Consider the following 27,459-nt stretch of genomic DNA (forward strand, 5'->3'; position numbering starts at 1 on the left):
TATCACAATTTACTACAGTTCGGGAACCTCTGGTATATTTTACTAAACGTGAAATACAACACAGTATTTTATAATGTTTAATTTGTTTATCCTGTATTTTTTTTTTTTTAAATAATTCACTAAAATAATTTTGAATTTATGGTTCATCATAATATTACGATTTTCATATAGTATACAGAGTCTGCGTCAGAGTTTAAGAGGGTCGATTTATAGGTGACCAAAAATATGCATACCTACACTGCAATACACTGATTTCATAAATCAGATATACCGATCTTACCGATTTATCATATAATAGAGATGAGTGTAACCTAAAAAAATTATACACACGTTCGAGAAATAGGTACACATAATAAGTAATAACTACCGGCAAATCAATGTTAATCGATTATAATCATTATAATAAACAAACAACCGCTACAATGATTATTATTATGACATGTTTTTTTTTCATGAAACGTTATTTTGAGCAGACTATATTATGTAATATATTTATTAATATCTTTATAGTATCGAAAAACCGCGTTCACGACAAAAAAACAGTGATGGAATTACATAGTAAAATATATATCTTATAAAAGTAGTGACCGCTGCTGGTGAGAAACGTCTAGTCGGACACAATAAAATACAGGATACGATTTCCGTTGAGTGGAAAACTTAAAGCGGAAGACAATTTTATAATATTACATACTGACTAACCATAATATGACGGGGTTTAGCTTTTCGTGATTTTCTTGCGGTCAGCCGGTTTTAGTTCTTTCGGATCGACTTTTGTGGGCACCACTGCCGTCGCTCCGTCAGCCTCTCCTCCGGACAGCTGCTGGACCTGTTGGACTACTTGCGGGGGCTGTTGCTGTTGTTGTTGCAGTTGCTGCTGTTGCTGTTGCTGCTGCTGTTGTTGTATTTGTTGTTGTTGTTGTTGTTGTTGTTGTAGTTGCTGCTGTTGCAATTGCTGTTGTTGTTGCAGTGATAGCTGTCCGGCTGTTCTCGAATATCCGCCGTAGTTGTACGGGTCCGGTATCGACATAATCGTCTCTGGCCGGACGGGCATGTAACCACTTAGCGCGAGCTGTCGCCTGTCAAACGGACCTTCCGCTACTGCGGCAGCCATCGACCGAGCGACCACCGCTTGTTGCGGGAACGGGCCCGGGAACTGGAATTCCGGTTCCGAGACAAACCGCTCCTGCGGCTGCCATTCCGGTCCAGCGCCACCTTCGTATCCATACGGGTCCGCTGACCTCAGCAACGCTGGCACGAACAGCGGCGTGGGACGCATCACCACAGTTCTAGGGCGACCACCGCCGAACCCTTTGCGGGCCAACGTGTCCTCGTTCGGTCCCGCCTCCATGTAGTTCTGCGTCATCGGTTGCATGTTACTATCTTCGTATACGCCCTCGGCACCCGCCATCTCTTCGGCATCCTCTGCTGTCCTCGTCAAAACGGCCATGGGATAAGCTCCGTCGGCCATGCGGTAACCACCGCCCGAGTAACCGCCACCCAAGTAATTTCCACCCAAGTAACCGCCATCCGAGTAACCACCGTATTGCGAACACGGAGCCTTGTAGGGTATCACTTGTGCCGCCGGTTTCTGGTAGACGACCGTCGGCTGGTAGTGTACCAGAGGCTGTTGCTGCTGCACATACTGCACCTGAGGCACCTGGTGGTGCACCACTTGCAACTGTTCGTAGTTCGGCTGTACTTGGTGCTGGGCGACCTGCGGTTGCACGTACACGGACACCGGTCCGGCCTTGGGCTTGTGGAGGAGGTCTAAGCATTTTTCCGACGGAACTCGGGCTTCGGCGGTCGTCGACTGTCTCTGTAGCTGACTGGCTATGATGGAGGCGAGCGTGGGCGGTGCCGGATCGCCGCAGACGATCGTTTTCTTGCCCGTCTTCGACACGTCCGCGTACACGCACTGTTCGTTGCTGTTCTTCGACCCGACGTCCTTCTTGACGCGCACTGACGACGCGCCGACGACCGTTGCCGCGGCCACCACGAGCAACGCTGCGACAATAACGCACTTCATGTTAGTGTTGGGTTGCGTCGGGTGTTTGTGGACGATTGATTGGCCCGTCCGGCGATCGATGTCGGTATAGGTTCTGAGTGTCCGGCCACCTGCGATATATACACGGGAAGACGGTCGCGTAAACAAAATAAATGTGCTGACCGACGGGAAACCGTTTTGCAACCTTTCGTTAGCGGTCCTCCATAAGCTAAACATTCAACACGGACGCGAATAATTACGAAACGGTATAACACGGTATTATAGGTGTAGGTGACCATTGTATTGTATAGGTAATTATTAGACGACGAATGTAAACCAGGTCGATGTTATAAATAATAACATACCCAATGATAGTATATTATGTATACAAATCGATGATCGACAGCGAATGTTTCGCATAGCTCTACGCGAAACTGTAAACATTACTTCCACTGCCCAACAATTACGAGCAAACAGTACAAGTCATATAGACGGGCCTTGAGGTTTTTTTTTTCGATTAATGTGACGAGGAAATATACGATTACACCGATGACCTCATTAAAGAACGAAGAGTTGATTTTCTCCGTGTAGGCAAGTGCGAGTAGTCCAATTATTTATGTACACGATTTTAGGAGTTTATACGAAAACAATTGTCACTAAGACAATAGTAAACAGTAAAGCACGCGTTTAAAAAAAATTTTTAAGTACAATAGATACATTTTTTTTTTCATAAAGCTGAAGTATACGCATAATAATTAATGCAGAGCCAGCCAGAATACTCTACTAATTTTAAGTGATAAAATAGTCAGGTTTCGACAAAATAAATAGTTGTCGTATTGCTTCATAATAAATGTAATGTTAGTAACCTCTAAAACGATATATTATACTCAGTGTTTACATACTCAAAAATAAAAATGAATATTATAGGTGGGTAGGTAGGTATTTGATACATATAACTATTGGAAATGAGTGTGCTTACAAATTAAACGAATAGTTATTGTAGTAATTTATAGCTTAATATACAGTTTTTGAAAACATATTGCATATTGTCTAAAGATTAACACTGAACGAACTAGTTATTTTGTTGTATTTACATATAATTATTTGTATTAATCGATCTTCAATGAATAGGGTACTTGGTTAATACTAATTAAAGCATAATCTATATTATAATTACGATGCAATTAAATAATTCCCGTTGTTATTAATGCCTTGAGCGATTAACAAGATTAGTAATAATAATAAATAATATAATGTTCCTAGATAGGTATTACTTACGCTGTTTCAACACTTTCAGAACTTATAAAAAAGAGAACATCATCGTGAATTTCTATGATAAATTAATAATAATCCATAATATTTTCATAATATTAATGTTAAACATGCCCACACACTACACAGGTATTTTATTCATACTATTGATTGTTTATTTAGTTTTTAGTTACTTTTTAAGTTCATATGACTAAAATAACCTACTTACCTATCATTATTCTACAAAATTGAGTTTAAATGTTTAATTTAAGTACATAGTTAATTTAAATTTATTTATTAATCAGTATAATATTTTAATATTTATATATTATAATGCTGTAATTAAATTAGATATTATAATGTACGATCAAAAAATAAAACTAAGAAGTGAAAAAACAAAATAAGCTTTATTTTTATTTCTTATACAGTTGAATATTTAAATTGTGGCATCAAATAACAAAATATGTTTCGTGGTATTTTATTATGTATACTGTTAAAATTAACATATTATAAAATAAAACGAGAGATGAATGAAAAATTCTGAGTTACCTAACTATTGATTTGACGATTTGACTACTTTTTGATAATTGGTAATTTTTATCACTACTGTGGTGCTTATCACGACGGTTATAAATGTATATTATAACAAAATTACAGTAATTTAGCGCTTATAGTGCTTATATATACTACTCGTACAGTCGTACAGTATAAATAAGTGTAATAATATTTCTGTATGCCATACAAGTTATACATGAAAGATTGTAAGAGACTAGTAACGTAGTTAAAAAGCAGTAGTGACATTTTAATATAATATTGGATACAATAATTTAATACAATTATTTACTTGACTCACATACTAATTAATATTAGTATTATAATTAATAACCCTGACATTGTTGCTCTATTATAATAAATAATATTTTAAATAGGTAACATTTAACTTAAAATTATAATGTACCTAACTATTATTAAAATATAATTGTTTTGTTCTCTTCTTATTTCAAACCCTGCAATAATAATATGTACACCATAATATAATAGAAAAAAAAGACTGATAGTTTCGTCTTCAAGTTTTATAGTAATTTATATTTCAATTGAATATTCAAAATCCCTTTATTACTATCCAAAACAAAATAAAATTCATAATATGAATTAATTAAAAATCTTTCGCAAAAATACAAAACCCATATTGACACAGCACATTATATAGGTGCATTTTGAATTCGTATTATATAGTGTTCTTTATCGTACAAAACATATTATTGTACCTATATTGAATGAAAATATACATGTTCATTATAGTAATTTTTATTATATTTTACAACTATTAGTATTACAAAATTACTGTATACCTAATTTTTAAATTTAAATATATTTCAATATTTAAGTACACTTGAGTAGGTGAATATAATTTAAAAATGATATAATAAATAATAGGTGTAACAAATTTGGCTTAAAGAAATACCAGTCAAAATCAAAGGGTTTTACAATTTTCACACACCATGTCACCTATTTGGTGTCCTTATAATATAAAAGCTGCATAATTCAAGAGCCAATAAATTAAAAATAATTATAATAAGTGTACAATGGAAAAATATACAATCACTACTAATATTGAGACAACATAATTGAATACATGTATACATTCAAATGTATCATTCAATCCATAGTACAATTATCAGTAATAGGTAGGTAAAATAGTATCTATTTAAACATAACAACAGTAATATAAAGGTTTATATTACTTTAAATGAGTCATAATTTCTAGCCTCACTCAGAAGTCTGTTCATCTTCGAACGTGGCTGATGAATAGTCTTCGCCATCGTCATTTTCGTCGTCGTATGTCACAGGGTGTTGTTTGTCGTTGGGGGGTGTGACTTTCTGACGAATCACCTGTCTTGGGCCCATACGCTTGGCTCCAGAATCGTTTGAGTCTTTGTCCTGTTCGACGATCATGTGGTTGGCAATGGTTTGAACCTTCTCCTGGGGCGTTGGTGGTTTCTTGGCTCCACCATGGGCTGCGACTTCCGGCACAGCTTTCGGTAGATCCACGGCACTCAAGGTCCCGTTATGGGTGGTGGACTTCGTCTTGTTGTCAACGAACGTTGCCAGCTGGCTGACGAATGCCGGGTTCTTGCGCATTTGGTCCAACATGAGCATGGCGTGCTGCTGCTGTTGGTAGTACTGCTGCTGGATCTGCTGCTGGACAAGTGAGAACTCTTGCTGCCGCCGCTGTTGCTGCTCGTACAGTTGCTGCTGGAACTGTTGTCGGGCCAGGGTCTCTTGTTGGCCCTTAAGCTGATTGTAGAAAGCGGTCAGCTTCTCTACGGTTATAGCCGACGATGTGTCGTTGCCTTGCGAATGGTCGGCGACGACTGCCTTGCACGGTACAGCAGCCGTTACTACCTCCGCCTGGACGTGGCCGACCAGTGGCGGTGATTTGTTGGCATAGTGGTCATCAGAGCGGCTAGACCGGAAGGAAGACGGTTCGGAGAGGTCGGTTGGAGTGAGTTCGATCACCCTCGAGGACGAGGCCCCGGGGAAGTACTGAGCGAGCACCGCTTTCGCGTAATCGTCCTGCGTGTAACTCTGGTACGGTTTGCCGGCCACAGACACCACGTTGGCCGCGATGGCCAGCAGTGAGCATGCGACGACATGACGGCCACAGTGACTACGAGTCTTCATATCGGGTCTGGTCAATTAAACGATGATTCTAAATAATAATATAATATTATCGTTGACGTCGAGTGCAAGTCTTCGTCGTCCTCCTCAGCTGTGCAGTGAAAGTCGCTGACGACGGAGTTTGGGCTCGAAGTATTCTTCGTGTCTGATGGGAACGCGTCTCAAAGTGTTATGTCCTGGTTGACGTGTCCGATCGCCTATTTATGAGCTCACTTTGCAGGTGGTATTTTTTATTTTATCATTTCCACGAAGATAACGCCATGAAATCTGATACGGCGCGATCACACGATTGCTTCTAGCCTGTCGTTGTTTTGAAAATTCTAGAGATAGCGCCGCGCGTCCCGAATATTTTAGAAAACAATTTTGCAAAATATCAAACTTGTTTATACGGCGTAGCAGCACGTAACGGCCTCGCACTCATTAACACCTGTTGATTAAATTATAATAATATATTATTGTAAAGTCGCAAATCATCGAAAGAATAATACGTATTATAGGTACACAATATTATGGTATATGTAAAATGTCGATACGAAACATCGTGGAAACTGGAAAGCTCCTAACTTGTTGGCACAGTTAGTGAAGACCCGCCGGCGACGATGTCCGTTGTTGAAAAAGATTGTTGCACCTAAGAACAATAATTATAAATAGGTAATCGAGTAAGTGAACTCTACAATTATTTTTTAACAATATGAGTGATTGATAAGACGTGATAACTGGGAAAACGATCAGAATTTCCAAACAGCAATGACGATTTTACTTCTGATTTTACCTTTTCCATAAATGGTGAAGAAAAAAACGTGTTTGTATTATATTATGATATTAGGACCTGCTCCTTTCCCTATATTTGAGATTTATTATTTATTATTAGAACATTTATATTCTAAGGGCTATACTAAAATAGTCAGCTAGCAGTATCTGCAACAAAAGTTTTTATTCTGGTTTCGAAGTACACTTGGTACCTGTTTTGAACATTGCAAAATCGCTATTTTAGGATATTTATTTTCGGTTAAACACTCCCTGCAGTATTGCCAGTAGGCGTTACAGTAGCTGATATTATAATTATTTGACAAACAACCAGTCTTTGGCAATATTGGTAATATCTTTAACGTTTTATGTTATTGCATAGCCACGAGATCACTCAAATTTTGATATCGAAGACGTTTTAGAATGTATTAAATATTATGATTATATGAAATAAAATATTCATGAGGGTGGATATCAATCCAGATGTCTTTTACGGTGATTTTAACTCGAACATTTTGTTTGTATCACCTACAAAATTTCAATACAAGATAATCATAAATAAATGCCACTATTTTTGTCAAAATTAAAGTCAATGAATAGTTTCCGGAGTAAGAGAAATGAATTATAATTAGAAACAAGGCATGATTTTTAATTGAAAAATACAACTTGATGGCGATTGCAGCAGGCAACTGTTTTCTACCTGAAATAATAATAAACAATGATTATAGGTATAAGATCAATTGAAATTAAAAACTTTAAAGATACAAATAATACAGAAAAATTGTCCTTGTTGTTTGACCAAATATGTCATAAGTTTTTTTTTAACGATTTAAACATATACAGGTGTTACAATAGTTATGCAAAAATGTGTTGTTACAAGTTACCAAACTTATTCATCGGTTACCAGAAATAAAATAATTATGATTGATATACATTTACATTTTTTAAGTTCATGGTTTTCATTTTTGTTTTTAGCTCGTCGACAATAAATTGTGATTTTATCCATAGTATGGGCTTATACTCTGTTAAAGTAGATATACCAGCTACTACAATATGACCTATCGCATACTATGGATAAGCAAATATTCATTAATCGTATTAGTCTTCATAGAGTATTTACAGTACTTACCGTCATTGAATAAAGTATGCTGGATAAACTCCCCAGTCCAAAACATTTTTCGTTCAGCATGCTTGATGTGTTTGAAATATGAATTATACTCCGAATAATAGTGGATATTAATTTTTTTAGTTTACACATATAGTATATTTACCTATGCCTAAACAGTAAATAATGTGGTAAGTTTTAGATTCTGAGAGTTGCAAAGGAATGTATTTTATTTTACCATGTCGTAATTAAACGTAGTAATCTGATGTATATATGCATAGTATATTCTAGTACCTATATAGTACGTAGGTACGTGAATAATATATACCTAAATAAAATACGGTATAGATATATTTTTTTTTCCAAACACAAAGATTCGAATTCATCATAGTGTTGTGATATCATATAATTTTATTTTTTTTAGTCTTTTTTATCAAAAATTTATAATACAGTTGTGTTTTTTGGATTTGGTATTTTTTGAAAATTATTTGTGTCAGTCAATGATGACATGGATTTATTTATAACTCAAAATGACTACCTATTTTCCTAATTTAATCTTTAATAACGAGTTAAATGAATTATTAATCGACATGCACAGACTTAGAGCTCAGCTACCGTCGTATTAACTGATTTACCGCCAAACTAAAAAAGCCTAATAAAAAGTGTAAATCGAGAAGCTCTACCTTGTGTTACTTTAAAGTGTTTAATTTTTAATTGAATACATTGTTATAGATTTTCAAAAAATGAAGTTAATAGTTTTTCACACGTATATTGGTTAGGTATATAATATGTAAAGCAATTCTGGCCACATCTTTAATTGCTATATAATACAGCAAGGTGTAATGTACACAATATTTAAATATCTTCTTTTTGATAATATTTTAATTATATGCTTCTGTGCTGCAACTCATATTACTACCTAGTGTAATAATAGGTATAGCAATATTTGATGTGTGTAGACTGTTGAGATGGTTTTGTAAAAGTTTCACGATAATGTGAAAGTTGTAATCAATACGGTATTAGGTATCATTAGTAAATTAATTTAAAAATGTATCAAAACATTTTGTTGTTTTGTTGTTTGAATTACTTCTCTATTGCATCTTATTAAGATCATACTATTATCTAACATGTGTAACGAGTTTAAAATAATATTACGGTCTACCGAAAACCTTCTTTTGAGATGTCTTCTTGCTTAGTTAATCTTGTTTAACTTTAACGTACCAATACTAAAGTAAAGTTAAGTCTCAACGGAAAGCAACAAGAAAGTTCTATTTCGACGATTGAATTAATTACTTTCACGATAAAATGCAATTAATAACCATTAAGTTCAAACATTTGAATTCTCATAAAAAATGTTGTTTTTAAAAACCAAAAGTTTTGTAGATAGGAACATATTGATGCAATATCCTTTAAAATGATTAGATTCGATAAAACTTTTTGTTACAACTACATTAAAAGTGGTATGTCGGAGATAGAACCATATTTTATAGTATTTGTTATATTTATTGGTTTTTACCAAAACTGAATTAATTAAATTAATGTCTTTGCAGATTTCTAAAATCAATACAACAACAAAATTATTAACCAGCGAAATCTTATAATTGTCTTTATAAACATTTAACAGCTGTGGTCAGCCTTCAAAAAATGCACGCCATTGCATGCAAATGGATTTAATAAGGATTTTGGTAATTCATTAATGACTTTACTGTCTGAGAATTTTCAGCAGGAAAATGTATGAGTATTTGTGAAAACAACAATAATATGCGTTTTTAAACGTGAAACAATATTTTTATTTTTAATCATAGTTATCGTTCATTGATAATGATTATATAATAATATATTGTATAAGAACTTAAAAGTAAGCAACTTTAAAGTAGATAATATATATATATATATATATATTATATATGTATAAATTATATATATACATAATACATTTTGTACAAAATTTATTTATCATACCATATTATATATTATATTATATATATATGTAATGTTATGTAGGTTTTATTACTATAATAAGAACTATGTTATTAAGCATTGTTTTCGAATAATATAATAATAATAATAATAATAATAATAATAATAATAATAATAATGAATGAAAGCTCCTCCGGCGACCCGTCTGACGTTTGTCACAAGTACAACATAATTTTATTACATTAATGTCATATTATAATACACATACACGCAGCACACACGTTTGTCTACAAATGATTACCTTTCGTATTTATATATTTTTTTTCACTTGGCGGGATTCAGCAATGAGTCGCGCGTGCGCATAACTACAACAATGATAATATTATAATACACAAACGGACGCGCACACGTATGTGTGACGTGCCCGAAGAGCATCACATTTTAGTTATCTATCGAAATACTGTTTTGTTTTGTTTCCCTTCCTGCTCGTATTTAGTTTTTTTAAGAGATTTTTTCAAAATATTTCAAACTATAACCGTGGTCACCACGCGGCGCGATGACGTCGAGCTGACAAATTTATCGAAACGTACAGATAAAAACCGTAGAGTTGAGTGAATGTGTGTGTGTGTGTGTGTGTGTGTGTGTGGAGGTAAATAAAATATCCAAACGAAAACCGAACGAATGTGTGTTGCTCGCGATTTGTCCGATTTACGAAAAAGGGGGGGGGGGCGGTATTATAATTTCATCGCATATCGTGATATTGTACGCATATTATTATAATATTATAATTATTATTATCCACGCCCGTGTATATAATACGACACCAGTTTCAAATGTCGCGTTCGATAGTAATATTATAATAATATATGAAACGTATGTGTAATGTATTGTATGAGGTAGGCACTTATTGCAGTAAGGTCACACACAGATTTCGGTCGTCCGTCTTGACGGCTTTCCGGCAAATCCCGAACGTTATACGACGTCATTGTTGTTTTAATACCTATGTGTATATACATGGATTATGTATTATTATCCCTCGTCTTAACGTTTTACCTACGCGTGCGTGTCGGTTATAATGTGTAATATAATGTTATAATATCATGGCACGAGTTTGTAAATTATTTAAATTTAAATTTATTTATTTGATTGGCGAATGTAAATAAAAATCAACAAAAATTCCACTCTAGTAAATATCATACATAATAATATAATAAAATAGTACCCTAAGCGTCTTCTTCGACCGCGATCTCGGAAATAATTCAAATTATTCGAAAATTATATTATTATTGTGAAATGTAAATATTATCGTCAATTTGTATACTATACATCATATTATATTATTTTATAATTGCATTAGGTCATAATATAAATGTCCATGTAAATGGTTCTATGTATTATATATATATAAATACTATTTAAATAGCACTACAATAGGTATACAGGTAGTATTTATTCTATATAGTATATTATTATATGACATCGAAAGAAAAAAACAATTTTAAATCTAATATATTATAATAATAATAATAATAATAATAATAATAATAACCATAATAATATAATAACATAATATAGTTTCTTATAACGAAAGTATAGTTTAAGAATTGTAATATATAGGTCATTAACTAGTACGGTTATAAATTTGAATTGATTAATTGATAAATATTTACTCAAAAATTGCAATGTCCCGCACACGCTTACGTGGTGTGTATAATATACATAGGTATTGTTTGATTACCAAGGTCTTCAGAATGATATAAAAAAAACAGAAATGTAAATTTTTGTTTTTCATTTTTATACGCTCCCATATACAAAACCTCAACAATCGACACAATTCGTTGTACAATAATAATATCGCTAACATTGCGGTTACACACATCGTATGAAAGACAAACAAAAAAAAAAAATTGTATAATTATAATAATTTATATTAAAATTACGGTAATATTATTATAATCATAATAATAATAATCAATAATATAGTTACAGATGTATAGTAATATTTTTTATTATATAGTATACTATAAATCGGTTCGATGTATAATAATAAGTTTTAAACTTTATGGATGAAAAAAAAATAGGTACATTTTTTACAATAATCATAAATGTATTAATATTATATTAATTTTATATTGTTGTTCTTTTACCAGCGTTCATAATGTATTTAAAATAACTTGAAAATCGAACTTGCGCTCCCACACATCAGTATCGGATTTCACACCAGAATCACAGCGTTTTATTGCAGCATAACATAGTATAATATTATATATTTTATTTATTTATCTTTTGGTACCATAAGTATATAATATTATGTATATATAATATATATTATATAAAATGTATATAATTATACATATAGAAATATATATATATATATTATATAGGTATTATATAAAAAAAATCAATCGTGTACTCTACTATACGCTAATTATTGCCATAATAAATCGCTAAACATTAGTTTCAGATGTTTAGCATTGATATGGTATTGAATTGCCACTGTTACTAGACAGAGATTATATACAAATCTCGTCAATATTATTATCAAGTTTCACATAATTATTATATATTATTATTATTATATATATATATTTTTTCGTCATTGGGTCGAAATCGGATATAACATGTACAATTATACCGTATGGCATAGGTGTGCGACTTACTTATTTAATTCTAAATGTATGTATACAATATATATATATATATATATATATATGTATATATAGAGAGAGATAGAAATAGGGAGGGTAGAGATTGGATAGGGGGAATGGGATAGAATTTACGATGTAAACGTTAAGTTTAAAGTTTCAAGAAAAAATTTTAATAACGTTAGTGTTAAAAACAAAAATTGAGCTTCTTTTATCCTTTTGTAAAGTAAATATTATAATATTATATTATGTTGACAAACGTATAGTGTATAATTATAACTAAATAATTTCAAATCAAAACGAGAATAATATTGTATGGAGTTAATTTCGTGGAATTCTACGATGTAATTTCTAAAACTTAATGTCGTAACGTATTTAATACTAATAAAATTGCTATAAATTATAATCATCATGTATTTTTGTCATATTGTATAAATGTTGTTGTATTTTCCTCTCCGGGGCCCATCAACCAAAACAAAAAAACAAAAAAGGAGAATACATTTCCGAATCACTTACGTATTAAATACATAGGTATAGCGATTTTTTTATTTTTATACATATTTTATTAGTCTTACGTAATGTTAATAATGAATATCACATGTTATAAATAAAAAAGAAAAAACCTTTTTAATAATAAACGAAATCACTTAACAGTGTTTAAATTAATATTTCAAAAGCAATCGTATATTATAATTTATAATAGAGCAATACAAGAGCGATATATTTTTTTATAATGAACCACAATTCTACAAACGCGCGTGAGTGTGAGTGCCTAGAATAGGTAATTACCCAATAATATTATAATATCTAATATGTATTTAAAAATTAATATTTAAACTTATTATTATAAATAGCTATATTATATTATATTATATTTTATTTTATTTAGTCATAGCGACAAATTTAATACGTAATAAATAATAATAATTTATATATAAATACATGACATATTTATATATAAATAAATATTTTAAAATTTATCTACGATTGTAGATTGTAGATTTAATATAAATTAATTGGATGCCAAAATATGTACACAATATTATTTAAATATAATTTATCGTTAATAATATAAGTACATATTTTTTTATTAATAATATTACTATAATTAATATGTTTTTGTTCGTAATACACTTTTTTCTCTATTTACAAAGTACATGGCTTTTTTATTTAACTTTAACGCATTTCGTTTTTGCAAACCATCCATCATATTTCGTATAATATGATATCTATATAATATATATGTTTTTCGATTCCGTTTATTGTAGAATAAACGGAGATGTTTGGATCGAATGTAGGAATGTTTTGAAGGTGGGATTTGGTGAAGTGGCGTCGGTAAGTATATCGATATTATAGAAAGCAACGTATATCGGACCAAATATATAAATGGGAAACAATCTAAAGGGCGTAGGTACCTACCACGAATTTGACCTAAACTCTTCAATGGTAATCCTCAGCAGCCGGGGCCAACTCCAACGACCACATCACATTTCGTATTATAGCCGCAAGCGCATTATTTTAAGCCACGGAACTTATGTTTGCTTTTTAATGTAAATTGTGTGATTGTGATACCAATAATTATTATTTTGGTTATGAGAAATTGACGAAACAATGAAACGGTTGAAATTATCTTGTACAAATAATAGGTAAATCTTTACTTATACAAAAAATGACATATAATCAAACAAATTATATAAATTACTACGAATTATTATATACCTAGTATATATATAATATCAGTTGATGAAAAAGAGCTTAAAATTGTATTAATAAATGTAATATTTTTATTTTTAAATAGTCATATTTAAATTAATAGTATAGTCCTCGGATGATACTCTGAGGATAACATTTTTTTTTACAAATAGGAAATTAGACGAGTATTGTCTGTTATACTTGATTATCATATTATATTGAACAACATTAAGATTTCAAGCGATTGCTTGAAAATGAATAAAAACAAACATCATCGTTTCCAGGAATTGGATAGGTGAATCGACTAACGTGCAAATAATGACCTCGCGGAATATTACCAGGGTTACCACTTACCACCGATACGAATGTAATGATAATACGAGTGTAATTAATGACGAATTAAAAAAAAAAAAAGTTTTCTGAAAAAGTATCCGAACAAAAGCGTATTGAATAGTCACTGTTTTATCAGTTGTTGTGATGGATTAGAATAAGCCACCTACGTGTATGACGTGTGTTTCAAATAGAGTAATCAAACATCAAAGACGACGTAACTTCAAGTCTCGATTTTCAATAATTTTAACTACTCATAAAAAATATTTAAACCTGATCATACAATATAAGACACATTATATTCATTGTAAGGGCAGACAGATTTTTCAGTGTGAATTTTGTAGGGGGATGAAATATGTGAACGAAATCAAGTGGAAGAAAAGCATCCCCGCATACCTATTTCGACCACTTTCTCAATTAATATCCGTGGAAAGATGATGTCAAAATATAAAAAATCCGATCGATCACGAGTGATGGATACCAAAAGCACCCGATGAGGTGTCTTAGTCTTTGGCATTAAGGGGTTGGCCTTAATCTTCTCCCGCCTGCCATCTATTTACGATAATAATTGATAAATAATAATTTAATACCTCATAATATGATCTATGGTCAATTGCTATTGATTTTCTTATTTTTCTTGTTGTTATTTGTATTGTTGTTTTTGTCGGTACACTATCCGAACAAGACGTTACATGATTTAATGGCAGGTGGGAGAGGACCACGGAAATGCTCGGAGGTGGGTGAACGGTGATTTAATAATATTTTTTGACAGGCAACAAATTTCATCAAAAATCACGGCGCTCGTGTGAGTACGCGTTGGCAAGTAGTACTGGTAGGGGGGATCAAGTGTAAACTTGTTATTGGCCTTAGTGGGATAGGCTTATCGAATGTGATTTTCATGGCATGACTTCAGCTGCAAGATCGAGTTCCAATGTTTTTTTTTTTTTAATTTTCATATAAGACGATAATGCCACACCTTTCGGGTCCGCCACTGATTGGACGAAAACCGAAGTCCGATTACGGTCTTAGGGACCCGGTGCCCACGTCTGTTTTATTGCTGCTGCAGTGCCGCAAGATATGTGCACTGCACATTTTGATCAAATATTACCTACGCCGTATTTGCGGAGCCACAGTGGAAAAAATGGAAAGTGTGCATGGCCCTAAATCGAAAACGAGTGTACATGCCGTATATTATAATTTATAACTATAATAACATACTTAGGTACTTAGGTATCGAAGTGTTTGCTGGCCATAATATTTTTTCAAAAAATTTTTTCGGTTCATATTTCTTCACCCTTCCGACCATCGTTCACATATTCAACCTCATCATACGCTGTACACACTGAACGGCGGCGGTGGCAAACACAATAACGAACGACACAAATTCGATTTCTCGTTATCATTTTTTTTTGTCCGCGCCTTAAATATTGTATTTTATATGATATTATAGGTAAAAATATGTTCTCACTAACATTCCACCATTTAAACAAGCTCGATACCAACCAAAAAATTATATATATATGTATACATACACATAACAAAATGGTATGAATGACTGTACATTTTATTATAATATGGACTTAGTTATTGGTGTTATGCTTAAAGAAACAGAACGTTTATGTTATTATATATAGCTATTATTATTTTAATTATTCATATATATTATAAATACATTGTGTTGTATAATAGTATAATACAATATATTTTATATTTATTCGAACGGGGCAGCGAGGGGAATGGGGAAATGGGGATATCCAAAAAAAAAAAACAAATTACAATTAATCATATTTAAGATAAGTCAAAAGAAGAGAAGAAAAATTATAATATGTATATATAATGTTAAATTAAACTATTGACGAATTATATTATTATTAATTTAAAGATACGTTTAAAACCGTAATAACAATAATATTTTAACAACAATTATATTTAATTCAATATTTTGATAACAAATTAAAAAAAAGAAAACGAAAAAACGAAAAAAAAAATCAATGACAAAGAATAATTTTAAAAATACGTAACAAACATATTATAATAATAATAATAATAATAATAATAATGATAATAATAATTATAATATATAGTCTATTGGTTTATCATAATAATTGTTCGTTAAAAAAAAAAAAACAAAACAAAACAAAAGAAAACAAAAAATAATGATTATTATATTAATAAAACAAAAATTTGATTATCACCGTAAATAAATAAATATGAAATAGCAAAAACGAAATAAAAATTAAAATCGTAAATAATTCACACATCGATTCGGTGGTAGTGAAGGTGGAGGTATTAGTGGTGGAGGCGGTGGTGGTAGTTTATTTGAGGGAGAGGTGAATTAAAAATATTATTGTGGCCCATTATATTATAGTTAAAAAACCCAAAAAAATTATACTCATGACGAGTGACCGTCATTGTGTTATTATTATAATTTTAACCATTATAATAATAAAACATTTACCCGTCGGTTCGATAAGTAATTATTATTTTCCAATATATATTATCATAGTAAATAAATAATAAATACGTTAATAATAATTATTATACTATTAATATGATCAATCTAAAAATTAAACTTATAAACAATATTCATATCGTTCAGCAGTGTGCTGGATAGATGAATTTATCAAAATTTTCAAAATTTGTTTTCTACTTTGCGACGCGTATTTTCAAACGGAATTTTTTTTTTAAATTGAATAGCATAAGATGAGAAAATCAAAGATCTACTCCAGATATAATAAATGTAGCTGTGAACCAGTTTTTGCGGTAATAAAAATGTGGTCAGGTAATAATAACAACAAAACGGCGAATGTCATCGCAAGTCGATTTTGTCTTGTTTAAGTAGTCGAATGGCATCTGATTTAAGTTGTCGAATCCCCCGATCGCGGGAATGTGATTATATTATTATTATTATGTTATATACCTAACGTATTTCATACCAAAAGACAATAATATTATTCACATTATTGTTGTGATGACATTTTACTATGGTTTCGCGGGAAGCTCGTCGGTTCGACGACAGTTGATATTACAACATTGCTAATCGTTGTTACTACTACCTACCCACATATTGTGTGTGTGTGATTCATTATGAGATCTTAATTAGATGGTCTTGATTAATGATTTGTTTTTTTCTATTCTACAATATTATTATACGGCTGCGCCCTTATAATTATAATGAGCAACACGCGACAATTTTTTTTTCCGATTTCCTGGTTTGATTTATCGTTCAGAGATTATAATTAGTTTAGGTATAGTTATTATTATTATATAATATAAGTATTAAGTTAATATTATTAAATTTACATATTTTGGGTAATTTCATTTATATAATAATAAAAACCCTAAAAAAAAAAACGAATATAATAATAATTTTTTTTCTTTAATGTAATTATCTTATATATTAATTTTTTTTTTATTTGTTATCATAATATAAACATTATTAATATAATAAAACATGTTTTTTTTTATTTTTAATCATTATAATTATTATATAATATAGAAACGATTATTATTAATAGCATTATTGAGAAAGAAAACCTTTGGTGTAAGTGAGAGTGAGTGAGACGTTTATATATATATCTCTGGTGATAGTTGTGAGTTATTGAGTCAATCACACGCATAGGGGCGACTAATATCGGTCAACCTGTAATAAAATAGTAAAAAAAAAATGTCAGAACGATAAACAATACATCTCAATTATTATGAATTATTATTGAATAAAAAAAAATAAAAACAATGATAGCACGATGAGATTTTTATGAATGAACAACAATGACCTTACGATGGAAGAAATTTATTGACTCTTGCGTTGTTCAGTGGTACCCATTGGTAAAAGCGGCCGGAATCAAAGGCCCCTGAAAAAAAAATACAAAACTGGTTAGTACAAATTGAATAAAATTAAAATTAAAAAAAAATGTCTTTTACAAAAGGGGCGTTGTGTTGTGTGTGATTGTGTGTATGTGTGTGAGCTGTTGATAAATAAGCCGATTATGTTATAAAGATGACCGACCACTGATGACGTGACGTTAAATTATATTTTTGAGGTCTATTTTGACTTTTCAATACTATACTATTATGTTTTCAATAAAGTATGGACATTTCAAACATGTGAAATAGATCACGCAATGAAAGTAATATTGTAATATCCTCGACATACATCGTCATGAAAAGGTTCGCATAACAATTAGTCCGACTGAAGGCAGCCTTCGTTCGAACAAGAGGTCGGGATAAATCAGTCTCATGTTCGTAGAGAACGTGTGATTACAAACATTTACAGTTAGTAGTTAGACAATTTTGTGCTATTCAAACTTAAAACTCTCAAGTCGGTTAGTTAAATAGCAAAATATGGTGTCAGTTTTCAATCAAGCGTGCCTATGTATGTACAAAACAGAATAATAGCGTATACACATATTAAAAGTTATCCAAAAGTTTGACCGATCAGACTGATGAAATAAATATAAACAGTATTCGGACATGATACAATAGCTTTCAATGTTCTATACCTAACAAACATTAAATTAATCTCCGATATATAGATATGAAAAAACTAGTTTTCCAATTAGTATAATATAGGTAAAGTTTTTATAGTTATGAATTGCAATTCGTTCACCAAACTTACTACAATAATAATATATTATATTAGATGCAATAAAGATTAATTAAAAACATTACACTATTATAACTAATACTAAATCTAATAATTGCAGTCGAATTCAGTAAGTTTATGATAATAGCGTACACGGACAGTAACACGATCCATTAAAACTACACTAAAAAGAAACAATACCTACGATATAGGTACAGCGATCTATACATACAGTTCATTGTCAGCAATAAATCCGTGTAATTAAACTTCGACAATTATAAGTATATATTCATATAATATGATTCCACAGCAATCAATAGTTTTCAAATTTTTTATATTATTCTGCAGATTCTGTTGTAGGGGAAAAAAATAAGACGACGACGACAAAAATTCTCGTGTAATAAGAATCTGAGGCTAAATGAAAGGTTTCAATGATGATAATTTAATAATATTTTTTTCATGTCGATTTTAAACTATCGTCTCTGTAGGCAGTGCAGGAAATCCATTTACACATTTGTTTTAATAATTAATGAAAATTATATTTCACATTACTTAGTATCGGGTTTCAATTATTGAACGACACAGTGTCGGACGACGATGACAATTATGATACCCACGACTATACGACTATCACCTCGAAGATGAGGTTTTTATAGGCAGCGTTCAAAAAAATCGTAAGTAATTGTAGAGAAAATAAAACGTTTGATTGCGATTCGATTCGACATAGGAAATTTTCCTATACGAGAGAATTTTGTCGTTTAGGTTTAATGTAATATGTATATAATATATACAATATACATTCGTAACTGCCAGTCATGCGTTAAATAATAATATAAGTAATTTATAACGATTTTGTAATGTGATACGAATATTGAAAAAACGAACATTTCTCTCGAAAATAATAGGTATATGTTATATTGATGGGTTTGCGAAACTTTATAAAATATTATAAATCATGAGATGTTATATTATACTGTGTAATAATACTTCTTGCAGTGAATGCTAGCTTGATCGGTGTCGGCTTCGAGGATGACTAGTCAAATAAGGCGCGCATTAACTCACCTTCAACGTAGAGTAAAAATTTATCAATTGATACATTTTCAAGCATATTATCGAAAAATCTAACTATGAAACATTAAAATATTATTTCAATCTTTTCGTGGATTTTTCTGTAAAAACTTTGTATTTATTTTCATTCTCGGTATAATATAACGTATATTGTTTGAAATAAATAGTTTTACTAGACACAAAAAATGATAGTATTCGAATAAAACGACAGAAAATTCACCAGCGGTCCATGGTATGAAACACACAGCTATAATATTCAGTGGTTTTTTGTTTGGATAACAATAGTATAATAGATCAATTGTTAATCTCGATATTTTTGTAATAATAATAATAATAATAATAATAGTACTTTAATTCAAATCTGTTGGTCGGCGCGTTGTATAGGCAATTTCGTTACACAAGTGTGTAGGAAGGTAGAATGCACTATTCGAATTTTAGTATAGGAAATTAATCCATTGTCAATTTGTCATTAAAATATTAGAAAGGCCATTTCGACGTTGCACGAATCGTAATAAAAATGAATTAGTTAATTCCTTCATTATACAAACGAATGTTATTGTTGTATATTATGTACGTGTTTTAGTCGGTGGTGGGGGGAATGTCGCCTTATTACGAAAAAATAATATTTATATCAGCAAAGCTATCAGTGTTCTGAATATGAGTCAGTTAGGGTTCTATAATACTATACATATTAAAATTGAGATTTAATTTGAATGGTAATCATCGACTTGACATTCTTTTATAAGGAAACGACACACACACGCGTTTAAAAATAAACGAAAACGTTGACTTAATAATATTCAATGTGACGATATGTAGAGGGGAGGGTGGTAACTGTTGCCATGCTAAACGTTTTGTTTGCGATGAGGTGAGCATAATAGTATATTATTTTTTTTTTTTTCTTTATTAATGGCAAAAAAGTTATTAAATTAGATGTATTCGTACATTATAAATGAGAACCAAAGGACTGTTGTCTTTCGTAATAATATGTTATTATTCAATTCGTATATGTATTTAATAACAATAAAAGAGTCACTTGGAAGGTACCTTATGTATACGGTTTGACGTACTCGTATTGAGAATAATATCGATGTACTTATAGAAAATAATAAATCTAAAAAACATGACACAAATTTCTGTACATCAAGACGTGGTCTATAAACGATAACGTATTTTGATTGAAATAAAAGATTTAAAGTTATAAAAAAATCTTAACCATCCACCACATCGTACTTTTCCTATTAAAGCTGATACGGCAACCTGAAAAGAACGAACGGCAGTAACGGAACAATCGGAAAATGTAATGGTTTTCTCTAGACCGGCATTCCCTGTCACGACAGAGCACTCGATTTCATTGGTCAATATTTTCATTAAATATAACAATACGAAAATACGGCCTTATATTTTCTTTCAATTATAGTTTCTAACAATGTAAACCTAGTTATAATAAACAAAAAACCTATATAATATCATAATGTATATTATAATAACAATACAACTACACAATTAAACATTTAATGAATAATAAATTTACGTTTATAAAATTAAGTAAATAAAACATTATATTATAAACGTCGCTAAAAACGCATAATATTGTATTATATCATAAAACAGTAAGGAATAAATTACAAATAGTGTATGGCCACGAGTTTCACAAGTCTATTTTCTGTTTTAAAACGCGTAAATGTTAAGTATAATATATTTTAACTTGCTTTGTACTAAAACAAAGCTACCTACGCCGAAAGCCCGTAATTAAATACTATATATACTTAAAGGGAAAGATGGTTTTAACTAGTGCCTACTTTTTTTCATTATTAATGTTATCAATGCGGACCAGCAGTACAACGCTGCAGACGGATATAATATTTTTTGCAACATCAGCGATTCTATACAGTCTACACGACAATAATAATAAGTCGTAGTATGTCTCGTATTTTTTTTTTCTTTAAAAAAGTAAAGTTTTCGAGAACAGAGCTCAGAACGTCCGGGCTGAGTCCCAGAATTGATGCTCTATAAATGGGAGGGCTGCACGTGTCACAACGATAGTGTGCACACATATTATTATTAAAGTGTATAATAGCGGTTGAAAAGGGATAATATACGATCCTTGCAAGATATATAAAAAAATGAAAATGCTAATATTTTTTTTACCATTCAATCGAAGTAGTACATTTTTAAAACGCGAAGACTATTTATTGTCAACTGTAAAAATGTAACAAGAATCGAAAAAATAAAAGTCATTGCTGAACCAAATGTATATGATTATTATTATTATTATTATTATTATTATTATTATTACTATTATTATTATTGTTATTATACGTGTACGAGCTACCACAAAAGTCTAGGATGGGAAAGTGACAATCATCTGCCTTACAACTTATTATTGTAATTTTATTATATGGTATCAGTTGGATGTTTTTCAAGCCTACATTCCGTGGATAGTCTGTAATATATCTCGTTTCAGATTTTTATACATAGAAAAAGTGTGTGTATGCGTGTGTGTGTGTGTATGTGTGTGTGCGTTTATTTAGGGAGGTACATTAACTCGAACGGGGACGGTAGACAGGTGTATTGTGTGTGTGTATATAATACAAGTGAATAGTTATAATAGTTTGTGGAGGAGACGCGATTCGAAATACGTCGGAAAGTTTGCAGGTGAGCAGACGCCACAACGATGACGACGATGACGACGTACGTTACCAGCAGTGTTTTAATTTATAATATTTCAGAATCCCCGGGGGAGGGATGTGGACTAGGAGGATCTGAGGAGACCAGGCATACCACTCTACCCCCTGGTGAAGTGATTAATTATCGCGTCTACCGAGGGCGGCGATGATGGAAGTTGAATAATGTATCGCTAGCGAGGAATCCGACGCGAGTAAATATAATACGAGCGCATACACATGATCAACGTAAGCTTCCCCAATGGACCTGACACGGGGTGAGGGGGTTAAAGTGGTAGAAACCTTAGTTGGTCGCTTATTACATAGGTATTTGTGTGCTATATGTGAGGTAGGGGAAAGCACGTATTGCTGCAGCGTTTGGAGGGATTTGGATGGGCTGGGTTTTCGAGGAGGTGATATTATATAAGAATTATTGTGCGTGATGTTTCAAATTTTGACACTAGTGAAAGAAGACGATTTCCAGCTCGGGGAGTTAGGTTGACCCGATCCGACCGTTACATATACTACCGAAACCGGTAGACCATCAAACCGGTCGGTATACTTAATATTATACACTTGCAGCATCGAGCAGCAGCAGATGATATTATTATGTCCGACGGTTAACAGTTTTTATTTCGCTTACAAGATAAAAAAAAAATCGTGTGCATAGATGATTATTTTATTTTACTAACTAGGGGAGTTGTATACAATATTATACCTTCGTCCTAAACATACTGCTAATGTACGTTTTAACAGTATGTTTAGGATACCTATACTATTATTGTCGACAAGTGATGTTGCGCTCGAATGTTAATACAATTTCACAATATTATTAAAACTCAACACTCCGTCTAAACGATACTAATAATGCAATATCGTGTATTTAATGCGATTCGGACAAGACAAGCAAAGCAAAAAAAAAAAAAACCGTAAAAACCGTAAAACCCAATAAAAACAAATGTGTAAAAAAGTGTCATCTGTCGGGGTAAACAAGTTCACATGGCGTTCACCGCAGTTTTCCCTCGGTGCGTGTTGTGTTAAGTTTTAACCTTATACACCTATGTAACCTAACGATAAAACTAAAAAAAACCCGTCGAACCACTTCATACATATAGTGTAAACGATAAACACGCGACGATTAAACAATATAATATTATAATATATATTACCTATTACATATTTTAATACATTAAAAACACAAAATAATCACACACAATATTATAATACAATAGTATAAGGCGTGCGGGAAATGTGCCTGGGGAGAGTGCGAATCGTGCGGGGTGACTGTAATATATATATAGAGAGCGTACACACACACATATAATAATAATAACAATGATAACAACAACAACAACAACAACAATTATTTCAGCAGGCCATTTGCGGGCTTTTTTTATGAGATACCTAACCCCGTCGGCGGTCACACGGCAGCATTTACACAGTGTAGGTCACAATATTATACATATAGGCTTTTTGTGTGCGAATGTGTGTGGTTGTGTGTGTGTGTGTGTGTTTGTCATTCAAGTTTCGGTATACACGATATAAGACGATAAGATATCGTGTTTTAAAAATAACAGTAGTAACATAATAGACTTATAAAAAGACGGACTGCGCTTAGATAGAGAGAGAGAGAGAGAGACAGAGAGAGACAGACAGACAGACAGACAGACAGACAGACAGACAGACAGACAGACAGACAGACAGAGAGATACAGAGACAGAGACAGATATCGTGTCATGATCGAAAAAAAGTGATAATATTATATTAATAAAGCGTACTTATATAGGAAATTCAAGCGAATAAGTGCAGCTCGGGAGAACTATACGGGACGTACTGATTTATGCAACGAAATAATTTAGCGTCGCGACTCTTTATTCTGTCTCGTCGATAAATAATATCAACCGTCCGGTTCCTCTCGGCACTCGGCAATCGATAACAATTGATTTTCTTTCCAAATCGTAAGGATTTCCGAATGCCAAGACGAATCGCCGGACGCCCGGCGTTAAACGTACAGCTGATTCTAATTCATTGGCGGACGGGGGCGGGGCGAGGAAAGCGCAGACCGTCTCTGTACACGTCCACACGTCGAGTACGGTGTCATATACAGTATGATATTATACAAGTCGTGTGTTGGTATGATATTATTATGAAGTATAAGAGAGAAATGTAAAAAACAAAAATAAAAAATAAAAAACAAAAATCATAAAAAATAAAAATAAATTGTATATCGTTACAAACCCTTACGCAAATCGGACTATATACCTACAGGATTGTAATTAATGGGCGCACGTGAGACGGCGATCGCGGGGAACGCGGACGGTTGCGGTGACGCTGCTTGCACGTAATCGGCCGGGTTCGAGCTGTACATGTCCATGGTGGACGGGGCGCCGGGGCCGGGCGACGTGGCCGGCGGGAACGCGGCGGCCCGCGGGTTGCCGGGGCCGCCGGTGTGCGGCGACGCTGGTGGCCCGAAACCTTGTGCGGCGACCGCGGCTGCCTGATGGTGGTAATTGCTCATCACTTGAAAAATACACACGCACGGTCATTTGATAAACATAATACAACAATTTAGTTAGTATAGGTATAAGTTTAGTGTTTACATTATACTATACGATGATGGTAATAATATAATAATAAGTAGTATAATAATAATAATAATAATAATAAAAACGGCAACGATGATATTATTATGAAAATAATATCTCAGATAATGACACATAATATTGTAACTACTACACTATACAATACGACATCGTAATAATAATATATTTTTTATACCCACGTCATGTTTTATAAAAGGAACAAATCGTGTTATTAAAACACGCGATTCAATCGGAAAGCCGCACGTGCTATATTACAACGATGAACTACCGGGTATCGTTGTGAGTTGTGCGAAGAGACCGGGCGAAACGCCGAACACTATATTTTATTTATTTATTAATTGTTTTTTTTTTTTTTTTTGCGCACAGTTCAAGCACCATGTTAATTATAACGATCGCCCCGCAGCGGTTACGTATAGTATCAATATAAATTACAATATTTAGGCCGATTTTCCGATCAAACCACGTGGCATACCTACTGTACAATATAATGATATATTATACATACGATCCATATACTGCAGCAGTGTAATATATATAATATAAAATATTTCCGACGTGTACGATTGAAAAATCGTTCAGCACCGGTGTGATTTTTGGTGATGTAGTCGCCCCCTGGTAAAATGAAATTAAAGCAAACACTGACTGGCTGGTCAAATTTCGGTAGGTATCACTAGCTGATAATTACATCGGTATGCTTTTAAGCCGCGGTAAAATGTTACTAGTGACCGAGAGGTAAATTTTCACTAGTGGTATTTTACCGAAGGTGGGGGATACAATTTCATTTAGGAAAAAATCACGGTCACATCGGCATGAACATCGAATGCACTCGCAGTATAAATATATTTAATTTAGTGCTACAGATCGACGATTAGACCAGATGGAAAATATTCATTGTGGATTTGGAATTCAACCAGTCAGTAATCCACCCGATATCGATTTTAGCGAAGGAGTTTTCAATTATTATTCTTGAATTTTTAAAACACATACCACAGACAAGGATATACGTTTGTTTAGAAAGTTTTAATTTTGAAAAACCACCAAAGTAACAAAGTAAGATTGAAAGCTTACAATTTTCTTTTTTTTCGAAAAACCGATCGGTTGATTAATTTCAAAATTTGTGTTCTGAATATTATTCTTCGTAATACGTCACGACTTTGGCTAAAATATTGTATATTACGGATATTATGAAATGTTCGCAAACGGTTTATTTCAACGTTCATCAATATTGTACGCATGTAATATTATAATAGTTTACCTGTGCAGTTGCATGTATTATAAAGTATGATTTTTCAATCAAACCACGTACTGAAATATAATACATTATTGTACAGGGCGTTCCATTTAACCACCTGCACACAATGTTGCTGTACAATTTTGTGAATTTGAAAATTATGAGTGCCGTAATAAGCACGTCAAACCGCGACCAAACGTCGAGTAAATTTATTATTTTTATTTATATTATTATGTAAGTAAATATATTTTATACGGTTATGTCGACAATGGTATTGTTACGACAGCCGTCTTGTGTGTGTGTTTGTGTGTGAGTATGTCTGTGCGCGTGTGTGAGTGTGCATGTGTGTGTGTTTGAACAAAATTTGAATACTCATATTATTATTATAACTAATTAACCTATATAATATACTTAATGTTATATATTATACTAAAGTGGACCTTGAAAAATCTGCTGCTCTAAACAAAAACTTATCGTATATGGTACTGGGAAAAATGAATAAAAAAACAAATTAAATTATATTAGTATATAATTATATATATATATGTATATGTATAGGTGTATGTGTGTATTATTATTATTATTACTGTTCGGTTACATAATATCATTGTATATAACATTTACGGAGCACATTCTAGCAAGTGACAATCATATTATAAGAGGTACCTACATACAACATACTAAATAATATATCATGGTACGCGTCTGAATGTCACACACACACAACTACACAAGCACTCATCATCGTGTTGCTGATGGAAAGATGTTTGTATGAAATATAAATATTTAAGAAATAAGGAAAGAAAATAGGTGAAAAACAGCAAACCGCCACTGATAAGCCAAGCAAAAAAATTATATTATATTATAGCGTGATCAAAAAAAAAAGTTAGTTGTTAGTTGAGTTTTTCTATTTTTCTGTAACTTAGGTACTAAAACATTTTCCATACACG

General features: G+C 32.1%; 2 protein-coding genes across 5 annotated transcripts; both read right to left on the reverse strand.

Moving 5' to 3' along the window:
• Positions 1–420: 420 nt before the first annotated feature.
• LOC111041997 (mediator of RNA polymerase II transcription subunit 15-like) lies at positions 421–2,121 on the reverse strand. The gene has a single exon (XM_022326484.1). It carries the CDS (start codon positions 2,024–2,026, stop codon positions 716–718), a length of 1,311 nt encoding a protein of 436 aa, XP_022182176.1. The 5' UTR covers positions 2,027–2,121; the 3' UTR covers positions 421–715.
• Positions 2,122–17,877: 15,756 nt separating this feature from the next.
• Positions 17,878–25,278, reverse strand: LOC111041996 (RNA-binding protein Musashi homolog Rbp6-like). 4 transcript variants are annotated; one of them, XM_022326480.1, is made up of 3 exons: positions 24,938–25,278; positions 18,138–18,210; positions 17,878–17,999 (listed from the first exon to the last, which is right to left on the reverse strand). In XM_022326480.1, exons 1-3 carry the CDS (start codon positions 25,191–25,193, stop codon positions 17,963–17,965), a joined length of 366 nt encoding a protein of 121 aa, XP_022182172.1. In that variant the 5' UTR covers positions 25,194–25,278; the 3' UTR covers positions 17,878–17,962. The 4 variants fall into 4 exon arrangements, with proteins under 4 accessions (XP_022182172.1, XP_022182175.1, XP_022182173.1 ...); XM_022326483.1 differs by having other exon boundaries at positions 24,942–25,275; XM_022326481.1 differs by having other exon boundaries at positions 18,133–18,210; positions 24,938–25,268.
• Positions 25,279–27,459: the final 2,181 nt, after the last annotated feature.

This window comes from Myzus persicae, unplaced genomic scaffold, assembly GCF_001856785.1.
Source record: "Myzus persicae strain clone G006 unplaced genomic scaffold, MPER_G0061.0, whole genome shotgun sequence".
In the NCBI taxonomy this organism is placed as follows: domain Eukaryota; kingdom Metazoa; phylum Arthropoda; class Insecta; order Hemiptera; family Aphididae; genus Myzus; species Myzus persicae.